We start from the raw sequence: 12,371 nt of genomic DNA on the forward strand, positions 1-12,371 counted from the left end.
AGCTCTGAGTCTCTATTTTTATCCAATGTAAAAAAAAAAACAGAAATTCAAATAGGACCGAATCCAGGAGGTGAGTCATTTTTGTAAAAAAATAATAATAATCGCCTAAGCTAGAGATGGCTATATAGGCGCGCAAATACAAGTGCACTCCGCAAATTCCCAGTGCACTACTTTTGTGATTTGTTTTAATTTTTTTATTCTGATTTTCAGGGTTTGCTGCACCACCCTCAGCACCCCATTTCCCGCGTCTATGGAGAGGAGTATCGCTTTTGTGCGCTTGCTCGAATCAGTCCGGTGACCAAAAGCCTGATAATCCTAGTGTGTGAGTGTGTGTGTGTAAATGTGTGTGTTTGCAGGCAACAAGCGCGTGTCGCTCACTGGCGGAGAGAGACGGAAGCCAGTTTGGGTAGCGGAGAACGCACATCACCAGAGCAGTCCGGACTGAAACTGAAATAACGAATTAACAGCCTACCAACGGGCTTGTCATTGAATAACATTTTATCAACCGTTAACTACACATGATTAAAGGAGACATAAAACAAAAAACACCATAAAAGACAACTGAGATTTATCCTCCATAGTTTCCGTTCCATCACCGGGAAATATGAAGACTAAAAACCGGGAGCAAAGCTTGTCTGATTCCAGAGAATTGGATGGATCGTATGACCAGCTGACTGGTGAGTGATGGGCTTTCCCAGCCCCGGCTTTATTAGACCAGTGAAAGATGCCATATGACTCTCGAAAAACTGGAATAGTTGTGTAGCCAATATATCCTAAAACGGTTGCTTATAAAATTGTTTTAAGCTTGTGCTAGTCTACTTTCGATGCTTCTCAATTGTCATTTAGAGCGCGACCTGTTGTGCATAAAGTGTTAAAGCAGATAATGAAGGCTATATCGTAGTCTTTAAAAAAAGCGATCACCCTTTAATAACCGCATCTAATTATACAATGTATATGTTGATTATGATATATAATTGTGTATATGTCATATTGTATCTTTTGTTGTGTTCGCATGCATGTTGTTGCGTGAATTGTTAGTGCATGGCGATGGAATCTGTGCGTGGCGCTCAATTTTGCTGACCTGGCTTTTCTACGGGAGTCCATTGGCTGTCAGGTTGAGATGCCCAAAGCGCATCTGGGTTGGAGACAATGGTGCTGGCCTTGAAGTCTTGGTGATATAAAATAAAGGTTGTCATGTTAGTGAAAGTGTGCCTTTTCTAATCACACAAACCAACATCTGCTTTCTCATTTTTAGGACTGTTTTGCAAAATAGTTGTGGACTGAATTATCTTGGCTTCTATATTTAATGAGCTTTGCCATGCTAAACTATTTGAGTTTATAGTGCTACTGGTGGTGGTGGTGGTGGTGTGTGTGTCAGAACTGATTAGGCTGTTAGTGTGTGTGTGTGTGTGTGTGTGTGTGTGTGGGTGTGAGAGAGAGTGTGAGTGTGCGTGTGTGTGTGTGTATGTTATTGTGTGTGCTTTGCAAGCTTTCCAAACACTGCCATTCCTTAATTACATTGGCTCGGTGATGTACCATGAAACACCATTTGTCTGTTCAGTGCCAGCTGCTGGATTAAAATGATAGCATTTGTGGCCAAAAATATTGTTACTCTACAAGAGGCAGGCCATACACTGGCTGCCGGACACACACAAGCAGACACACACACACACACTACTCTTTGTCTGCCCAGGGACTGTGCTGGGCCAATCTAATCTAACATCACTACTCTACTGCTGCTGCATTAGGAGCTACACAACCATTTGTAGCCAATTTAATGCATAACAAATAAAGCTATGATTCCATTCCTGGGTCCTAGCCAGGAGGTCTGTCTGTGGGGGCTCACATAGAATTAGACTGAGTTGTTCTTAGAATTAGTCAATCTAATTCTATGGACTTTGCTCTGACGGGCGTGTGTCTGTTTGTGCATGCATGTGCGCGTGTGTGTTTTTGAGGATCAATGCCTGTCTAGTCTGTAAGCTTTGACTTGTTCTGGGGGGGTGAGGTTGGTGAGGCTGCACATGGGAAAGTTCTTCCCGGAAAGATCATTTAGAATCAGTCTGTCCCTCGGTTCTGTATGAACAGCTGAAAGGCAAGCTCCAGAATCCACTTGAGGGATTATTGGGGAGGCTCTGTGTGCTGTCTCTGTTACTTTAAGCCAAGACTGAACCAGAAAGACATTCCATTGGACAAACAGAAGGGTTTAACGTTTAATAGTAATCTCTAAAATAAGAATTTAGAGATGTTCTTTAGAAGTTGATGCTTTTGTTCCTGCAATAACCTGACAATGGCCTGTGCTCTCCAAACGTTTTCTGTCAGCCGCAAATAGTTGAAGGGTATTTTTCCTGTCATCTCGTGAACATGACCCTAGACTAGCCATAATATGCTTTCTTCTCATTTTCTTTACTTCTCCTTTGTCTTGCTCACAGATCAAGTTTTTCTAAAGGTCCCTTGTTCGTGTGAAGGGAAGTCAGATGACTTTCTAAAGTGAAGGTGTGAATAAGTGAGCTAGTGCAGGGGAGCAATTCCCATCCTGACTTTGTTTAATGGATTTTAGAAAGCTGTCAGTAGCTAAGTTTCCATCCAATTGGTGACACATTTATATGCAAATATTCTAAGATCTACCTTAAAAAATATCCGTATTTTCCCACTAGTGTTGTTTCCACCAAAAGGACGTGTTGCGGATAAAAGTCAGTGTGTGATGAGGTAGTGCACACAAAATGTACTTTTTCATGTACCAAATACAAATCTAAAGTTCAATGTGTTTCCATCGTATTTTCAACTCTACCGATAGATTTGTCACAAAAACTATTATGTTAAATAGCAAATATGTCTACTCTGGTCTTGGCATCTGCGCTCTAGCCAACAGCTCGCAGATACAGTGCGGGCAGGCTAGTCTATTGTACATGATGATATTATTATGGATAATATTTGTATCTGTCAAACAGCAGTCAAGCGTCAATCATGTCACCAGAATTGGACCCTCAATATTTCTTTGAAAGAAGCATCAAGATCACCGTGCACTTTCACCACCCTGTGAATTTCCTCATAACTTATTCCATCTGTAACCTAATAAACTGCATGGTTTCTTGAGTCATAGTGGCAGGACCACACACCATATCATCGCATGACTTTACTTTGATATGATGGTTATTCTATCAATATTTGCGCGTAAAGGTATTTCCACCACCATTTCTCGCGTCATTCATTTTACAGACACATTAAGATCCCACCATGTCGAACGAACAAATTATCTATTGGCATTTATTGTACCGAAACTACCTGTTCCCATCACAGCTGTCGCAAAAAAAATGATACGGTATGACTTCAATTGCATAAAAACTGTGGATGGAAATGTGGTTTGTATGGCTAAAGGGATTGCCGTGAATTTGACAGTATCTTACAGGCAGCAAAGTTGCAAGTAATTTACTGTATTTCACATTGCAGTACACCTACCTACTGTAATCTAAATACAGTATCAAAGCGAGTACTGTGTAATGAAACGCATTCTACAACAGGTTGGTCAAAACAAGCATTGTGATAGGTTGAGACGTATTCTAAGCCATACCAATAAACCAGTTTAGCATGGGTAAGCCTATGACTCAGAAATGGGCATCTCGCTTTCTGTTCCATCTGAGAAATCCCTACGCATCCAGTGTCCCATCAGCCCAGTCAGCCAATTCATTAACTTGATCTCCCCTGTAAAAAAAAACATCTAGACATTATTTCCCCTTTCTTCTAGCCTAACCTGTGGTTTGCAATAGCAAAACGTTTTTTTTTACAAGCTTTGCTGTCTATCTCTCGACATTTTCAGCATCGTTTCAATATTGAAATTCGATCTCCAATGTCCGGTTGAGAATTAATGTGTCAGGACTAGATGGACATATTTTCTCAGCCAGTCAAAACCATGAGTAAGCATACTTTTTATGGATATTTACAAATAAATTAAATGCCCTTACTTTGCTGTTATTCTAGCTGCACAGTTTGCAAGCAAGGGATAAGAACGTTGCTAGCCAGTATGGCAACTGCACATTTAGAACTAATGACTGGGTGGCGTACATAGATAAAGAACATAAAGACTTCACGACTGTCTGGCAAACAATAGAATGAACGTACATCTTTTCTCAACCAGTTGAAATCGTGAATCATTTTTATGGATATATACAAAGAAATGTCAATAGAAAAACAGGTCAAACGACATGAAATGCAGCTAGTTTTTTGTATTACCAGCTTCAGATTGAAGTGATTGCGTTAGCTGTGTAGTTGGCTAGCTCCGCTGAACAGTGTCCTGACAAGCGAGCACATTGTCTATGTCCGGCAAAATCGCACATCATTAGCTCATTGTTATGGATGTATCCAAATGAGCTTAAACAAAAGCAAATGCAGCTATTTTGCTGTTATCATAGCTGCACTGTTTGACCTGAGTGTGTTAGCCGCAGTTGGCTAGCTATCAAGCAAGGGATAAGAGCGTTGCCATGAACATTTAGAATGAACAACTGGGTCGCGTCAATAGCTATAGAACAAAAATACTTTTGCATTTCTGGCAACCCAACCGATAGAATGAACGGCCAGCCGGCTTGGCCAGTAACCATAGATGTGCCTATATTTTTGTTGAGGGATGAAATAGTAGCCTATGTATACATTTATCAAAATAACATTTTTTTTAATCTAATTGGTAACCCGTTGTAGAAAAGAAATTGTACACTCGAGGATGTGCAAACCAACTTTTTTAGCATGGCTGTGCTGATCTATGGTACTCGGCTCTGACTCATAACTATGACGCAGCGCAGCCATGCTAAAAAAGTTGTCTTGTGTGCAATTGCTTTAGTACAATACTGTATCATTTACTGTAAAAAAAGGCTATAATGCTACTGTAAATGTAATGAATGAATTGATTAATTAATAGATGGATTAATTCAATTCATTGAGGGGAGATGGGGTTTGTATTTCACAGTATTTTACTGTAATTACATAGGGTTGGGGCAAGCAGGTTGGCTGTTAGGTTAATTTGTTTACACATTACATCATAACAATGAATATTTGGTAATTTGTTTACACATTACATCATAACAATGAATAGTTGGTGTTTTATATCAGTTGCACTTCTAGAGGCCTTAACAAAAGTTTCCAAACGGGCAGCGAATACAGGGCAAAAAATACCAAAAAGACATGGCATACTGCTCATCCATTAACATATTTATACCTTTATTTAACTAGGCAAGTCAGTTATGAACAATTTCTTATTTTCAATGACAACCTAGGAACAGTGGGTCAACTGCCTTGTTCGGGAGCAGAACGACAGATTTTTACCTTGCCAGCTCGGGGATTCGATCTTGCAACCTTTCGGTTACTAGTCCAACACTCTTACCACTAGGCTACCTGCCGCCCCATTACATTTACATTTACATTTAAGTCATTTAGCAGACGCTCTTATCCAGAGCGACTTACAAATTGGTGCATTCACCTTATGATATCCAGTGGAACAACCACTTTACAATAGTGCATCTAAATCTTTTAGGGGGGGGGGGGGGGGGGGGTTAGAAGGATTACTTTATCCTATCCTAGGTATTCCTTAAAGAGGTGGGGTTTCAGGTGTCTCCGGAAGGTGGTGATTGACTCCGCTGAACTGGCGTCGTGAGGGAGTTTGTTCCACCATTGGGGTGCCAGAGCAGCGAACAGTTTTGACTGGGCTGAGCGGGAACTGTACTTCCTCAGAGGTAGGGAGGCGAGCAGGCCAGAGGTGGATGAACGCAGTGCCCTTGTTTGGGTGTAGGGCCTGATCAGAGCCTGAAGGTACGGAGGTGCCGTTCCCCTCACAGCTCCGTAGGCAAGCACCATGGTCTTGTAGCGGATGCGAGCTTCAACTGGAAGCCAGTGGAGAGAGCGGAGGAGCGGGGTGACGTGAGAGAACTTGGGAAAGTTGAACACCAGACGGGCTGCGGCGTTCTGGATGAGTTGTAGGAGTTTAATGGCACAGGCAGGGAGCCCAGCCAACAGCGAGTTGCAGTAATCCAGACGGGAGATGACAAGTGCCTGGATTAGGACTTGCGCCGCTTCCTGCGTGAGGCAGGGTCGTACTCTGCGAATGTTGTAGAGCATGAACCTACAGGAACGGGTCACCGCCTTGATGTTAGTTGAGAACGACAGGGTGTTGTCCAGGATCACGCCAAGGTTCTTAGCACTCTGGGAGGAGGACACAATGGATTTGTCAACCGTGATGGCGAGATCATGGAACGGGCAGTCCTTCCCCGGGAGGAAGAGCAGCTCCGTCTTGCCGAGGTTCAGCTTGAGGTGGTGATCCGTCATCCACACTGATATGTCTGCCAGACATGCAGAGATGCGATTCACCACCTGGTTATCAGAGGGGGGAAAGGAGAAGATTAATTGTGTGTCGTCTGCATAGCAATGATAGGAGAGACCATGTGAGGATATGACAGAGCCAAGTGACTTGGTGTATAGCGAGAATAGGAGAGGGCCTAGAACAGAGCCCTGGGGGACACCAGTGGTGAGAGCACGTGGTGCGGAGACAGATTCTCGCCACGCCACCTGGTAGGAGCGACCTGTCAGGTAGGACGCAATCCAAGCGTGGGCCTCGCCGGAGATGCCCAGCTCGGAGAGGGTGGAGAGGAGGATCTGATGGTTCACAGTATCAAAGGCAGCCGATAGGTCTAGAAGGATGAGAGCAGAGGAGAGAGAGTTAGCTTTAGCAGTGCGGAGCGCCTCCGTGACACAGAGAAGAGCAGTCTCAGTTGAATGACTAGTCTTGAAACCTGACTGATTTGGATCAAGAAGGTCATTCTGAGAGAGATAGCAGGAGAGCTGGCCAAGGACGGCACGTTCAAGAGTTTTGGAGAGAAAAGAAAGAAGGGATACTGGTCTGTAGTTGTTGATATCGGAGGGATCGAGTGTAGGTTTTTTCAGAAGGGGTGCAACTCTCGCTCTCTTGAAGACGGAAGGGACGTAGCCAGCGGTCAAGGATGAGTTGATGAGCGAGGTGAGGTAAGGGAGAAGGTCTCCGGAAATGGTCTGGAGAAGAGAGGAGGGGATAGGGTCAAGCGGGCAGGTTGTTGGGCGGCCGGCCGTCACAAGACGCGAGATTTCATCTGGAGAGAGAGGGGAGAAAGAGGTCAAAGCACAGGGTAGGGCAGTGTGAGCAGAACCAGCGGTGTCGTTTGACTTAGCAAACGAGGATCGGATGTCGTCGACCTTCTTTTCAAAATGGTTGACGAAGTCATCAGCAGAGAGGGAGGAGGGGGGAGGAGGGGGAGGAGGATTCAGGAGGGAGGAGAAGGTGGCAAAGAGCTTCCTAGGGTTAGAGGCAGATGCTTGGAATTTAGAGTGGTAGAAATTGGCTTTAGCAGCAGAGACAGAAGAGGAGAATGTAGAGAGGAGGGAGTGAAAGGATGCCAGGTCCGCAGGGAGGCGAGTTTTCCTCCATTTCCGCTTGGCTGCCCGGAGCCCTGTTCTGTGAGCTCGCAATGAGTCGTCGAGCCACGGAGCAGGAGGGGAGGACCGAGCCGGCCTGGAGGATAGGGGACATAGAGAGTCAAAGGATGCAGAAAGGGAGGAGAGGAGGGTTGAGGAGGCAGAATCAGGAGATAGGTTGGAGAAGGTTTGAGCAGAGGGAAGAGATGATAGGATGGAAGAGGAGAGAGTAGCGGGGGAGAGAGAGCGAAGGTTGGGACGGCGCGATACCATCCGAGTAGGGGCAGTGTGGGAAGTGTTGGATGAGAGCGAGAGGGAAAAGGATACAAGGTAGTGGTCGGAGACTTGGAGGGGAGTTGCAATGAGATTAGTGGAAGAACAGCATCTAGTAAAGATGAGGTCAAGCGTATTGCCTGCCTTGTGAGTAGGGGGTGAAGGTGAGAGGGTGAGGTCAAAAGAGGAGAGGAGTGGAAAGAAGGAGGCAGAGAGGAATGAGTCAAAGGTAGACGTGGGGAGGTTAAAGTCACCCAGAACTGTGAGAGGTGAGCCATCCTCAGGAAAGGAACTTATCAGGGCGTCAAGCTCATTGATGAACTCTCCAAGGGAACCTGGAGGGCGATAAATGATAAGGATGTTAAGCTTGAAAGGGCTGGTAACTGTGACAGCATGGAATTCAAAGGAGGCGATAGACAGATGGGTCAGGGGAGAAAGAGAGAATGTCCACTTGGGAGAGATGAGGATCCCAGTGCCACCACCCCGCTGACCAGAAGCTCTCGGGGTGTGCGAGAACACGTGGGCAGACGAGGAGAGAGCAGTAGAAGTAGCAGTGTTATCAGTGGTAATCCATGTTTCCGTCAGTGCCAAGAAGTCGAGGGACTGGAGGGAAGCATAGGCTGAGATGAACTCTGCTTTGTTGGCCGCAGATCGGCAGTTCCAGAGGCTGCCTGAGACCTGGAACTCCACGTGGGTCGTGCGCGCTGGGACCACCAGGTTAGAGTAGCAGCGGCATCGCGGTGTGAAGCGTTTGTATGGTCTGTGCAGAGAGGAGAGAACAGGGATAGACAGACACATAGTTGACAGGCTACAGAAGAGGCTACGCTAATGCAAAGGAGATTGGAATGACAAGTGGACTACACGTCTTGAATGTTCAGAAAGTTAAGCTTACGTTGCAAAAAATCTTATTGACTAAAATGATATAGTACTGCTGGCTGGTGAAATAGGCTAGCTAGCAGTGGCTGCGTTGTTGACTTTGTTTGAAAGTGTAGCTGGCTAGGTAACCTCTAACTGGCTAGGTAACCTCGACAATTACTCTAGACTACACAATTATCTTGGATACAAAGACGGCTATGTAGCCAGCTAAGATCAAACAAATCAAACTGTTGTACTGTAATGAAATGAAATGTAATACTACCTGTGGAGCAAAGCGGAATGCAACTACTCGCTCCAACCCGGAAGTGCGTATCGTAGAGGGAGAGGCAATAGAAGTGTTGTTTCTTGTATTATTGTCTTTTGTGTCTTTAGAGGACTGCTTCACCTTAATGTCCCCTTTCCCCCCTTTCCCTTTTCTTCTGTCCTTATTTTGTCCCACTTTGTCCCTTCTTTGTCCCTTCTTCTCTTCTGCCAACTAGACACTCCTTGTTAGCTAGCTAGCTTCTTCCAGGAATGTCCCTAGCAACTGCCTAGCAACAGGTAAACAACTTAGCTAGCTAAGAAAACGGTATAATTTTATGAAAAAATTGTTACTTTTTCAAAAGCCTTTCTTCTTTGTTTGCTGCTTGTTTGGTCTCCTATTCAGTTTGCAGTTTTCTTTAGATTTTTTTCCGATGTACTTTACTCTAAAAAAACATTTAAATTTCAATATTTGTAGGAGCTCATCTTTTCAGCTGCTGCATTAAAAGGCATAAGGCTTGCTGCCACTCCAATCTGTCTCCTATACATTTTAAATGGATGGTGCACTACTACCACATGCCAGTTAAATTGGTACATCCCTCTTACCAACGGATGCAACCAGGGATACTGTCTACAGGTGGTCTTGTCTTGTCCTAACAATGGGAGTCGCAGAATAAGCCCATTAAGCCCATAAAACGCATTCAATATTTCCCGCTTGGACAGATTTTAACGGGACTGGAATGGACCCTCGTGCTTCATCTCTGCCTCTCTTGTGCAACACATATAGCCACGTTTCAAAATAGGTAAATGAGCCAGAAGCAACAATACCATGCACCTGGTCAAAAGGTTTTTGCCGTTCCGAAGATACTGTAGGTTACTGTTTTCTGTGGGATTGAATTACAGCACAGCTTGAAATACAGCCATTTTTTCTCCCACACCCACAACATTTTCCCACAATGCACCATCGTTTACAGTATGCTGCAGTAAAATGTTTCACAGTGTTTTATTGTTCGTAATACCCCAAATTACCGCATACATGACCGTTTTCCGTTACAGTGCATCAATGATGATATCATTGCACCACAGGGCCCGCCCTATGCACATTTTTAACACCCATCCCTAGATGGGTTTGTAGAAATTAGGAACTGAAGAATAGCCCCGGGTGGTCCGTATTCCACATGACTGTGCTAGCCTATTAAGCTAAAGCCTATGAGGAGAGCGCTGGTAGATAGTAATGTGGTTTGTTTTAATGGTATGTGTCAAGACATGTTTTATGTAGATCAGCTCCCCTGTGGTGAAACAATAGATGCAGATTAGCTACTGGGCTCCATCCCTGGGTCTATTATGGAAACAAACACACGAGATAGGATTTGACAGTACTGCTGTCTGTAAAGTGCATGTGACTTGCCTTTAAGGTAGCGTGGGAGGAGGAAAGTACAAGCAGAGGCACAGCTAATGGTGGTCTAACCACACACACACACGGCGATCTCAGAGTTGTCAGTCAGAGCTGTTCATCGAGTTGATAGTTGATAGTGGATAATTAGAGGGTTCATATCCTAGCTGCTGATGTGTGAGCTGTCCATCTGTCTATCATCATACCTGCTTGCTACATTACATAGTCCGGGAGTGTGTGTGTGTGTGTGTGTGTGTGTGTGTGTGTGTGTGTGTGTGTGTGTGTGTGTGTGTGTGTGTGTGTGTGTGTGTGTGTGTGTGTGTGTGTGAAAATGAGAGAAAGATATGTTGTGCGAAGAAGGACTGGTGACTCAGAACTCCTTCTCTTAACTCTGGAACTCTGCTTGTGTGTGTGTGTGTGTGTGTGTGTGTGTGTGTGTGTGTGTGTGTGTGTGTGTGTGTGTGTGTGTGTGTGTGTATAAGATGTGTGCTTGTTGTGAGACTGACCTGTGTAACTTTAAGGTAGTGTGGGTGGTCTCTAACCATCAGCTTTTGATAGAAGAGGATTGTAGCCCTCTAGAAATACTGTAACTCCCTCGCAGCCTGTTGTAGCATACTGTTCTCAGTGTGTGTTTCTTTGTTCGTGTTTTTGCACATATGCATGTATATTTCTCTGTGTGTATGAGACGTGTGCGCGTATATCGGTCTGTGTGTGTGTGTGTGTGTGTGTGTGTGTGTGTGTGTGTGTGTGTGTGTGTGTGTGTGTGTGTGTGTGTGTGTGTGTGTGTGTGTGTGTGTGTGTGATGTCTCTTGAGTGTCGTATCTGAGGCGGAAGAGCAGATTACCGTACAACGCTTCTATAATTACCTCTCATCTTTCAGCTAGCGCTCTCAAACACAATGGGGAATGATACTACATGCACACACACGCTCGCATGCACGCAATGCTGTGTGTTCCTTATGCCATGTCAACAGTCAACCCAGAGAACATCACGGTATTGAACACTGGTTGTAGAAGGAAATTGTGTCAACATCTATTTAGCAACCAGAAAATACGTATTTATTTGTTTGTAACCTGACCAGATAAGACCCAGTTTATGACTTTCCCATGATTTCTTTACCCGGTTGTTACAGAGACCACGACGACAACGAGTTCACAACCGTGTGTCACATTTGTCTGGGAAGGGGGTTCCACTCCTCATCTCATCTCCTTGTGTCCGTCTGGTATTCAAATGACTGGATAACCTGTAGATGTCACGTGGCCCTCTCTCCCCGTGGCCCTCTCTGATTTGTCCTCTTTCTTTCTCCTCTCCGTAGTGGATTAAAGCTTAAACCCACTAACACTCATGCTCTCCTGTCGTAATGTTTCGCTAACCCATTACACACTATAACACATTTCACACCCTAAAGGCTAACAAAGAGAAATGCCCTGTGGAAAGATAGAAAAATATGCAAGGTAATAGTGTGTTTTTGTATAGTATGTGTTTATGCATTGTTTTAGGGAAAGTGTGTTCATACCTTTATATGAAATAAAAATGAAAAAAGAATGGTGCTTCGGGGGGAAAGGGACTAGGGTGTGTGGGAACGTGTGAGTCGTGTAGTGTGCATGTCTGTGTGAGTAATGCATTGCGTTTGTGTGTGTGTCCAAGTTTGCGTGCGTGCGTGAGTGAGTGAGTGAGTGGGTGTGTACAAGTTAAGGGAGTGTTCTTTAAGCACATTAGTTGTGTGTGAGAGTAGGATGTCGCTGACTACACTGGATGGTGGGCAGTCTGCTTTTTCTGCCAGACACGAATATCCAATTAATTTAAGAGCTGGACATGATCCTCCGACCCACCCACCCACACCCACACGCACACACACGTGCACACACACGTGTACACACACAGACACTCAGAGGGGGGTAAGAAATTTTAAACAAAATTTTACATTTGTTATTGTGACAGTGCAAGGGGTTTTACACTGTCTGGGGGTCGGGCATAGACATTGACTCAAAGGTACAGGCACAGGAGACAGGAGCGCAGTGCAAACAGAGAGGCTGTTATTTAGAAAAAGGCAAATGCAGTCCTCTTCAGCTATACACGGTTCGGACTTTTACAGAATTAAGCTAAAGCTTAAACACAGCAAAACACAAATGTCCCAGTCATACCGCTCACGTGTACTCTCAAG

The 12,371-nt window shown here is 44.7% G+C and overlaps 1 protein-coding gene across 1 annotated transcript in view; it reads left to right on the forward strand.

The window, feature by feature from the left end:
- Nucleotides 1-295: 295 nt before the first annotated feature.
- LOC129836084 (Kv channel-interacting protein 2-like) overlaps nucleotides 296-12,371 on the forward strand; it is a 245,698-nt gene continuing 233,622 nt past the window's right edge. Inside the window, exon 1 of the mRNA XM_055901857.1 lies at nucleotides 296-677. Within this exon, the coding sequence (XP_055757832.1) occupies nucleotides 605-677 (73 nt within the window). The 5' untranslated portion in view covers nucleotides 296-604. The remainder of the gene's footprint in view (nucleotides 678-12,371) is intronic.

Source organism: Salvelinus fontinalis, chromosome 37, assembly GCF_029448725.1.
Source record: "Salvelinus fontinalis isolate EN_2023a chromosome 37, ASM2944872v1, whole genome shotgun sequence".
Taxonomy (NCBI): Eukaryota; Metazoa; Chordata; class Actinopteri; order Salmoniformes; family Salmonidae; genus Salvelinus; species Salvelinus fontinalis.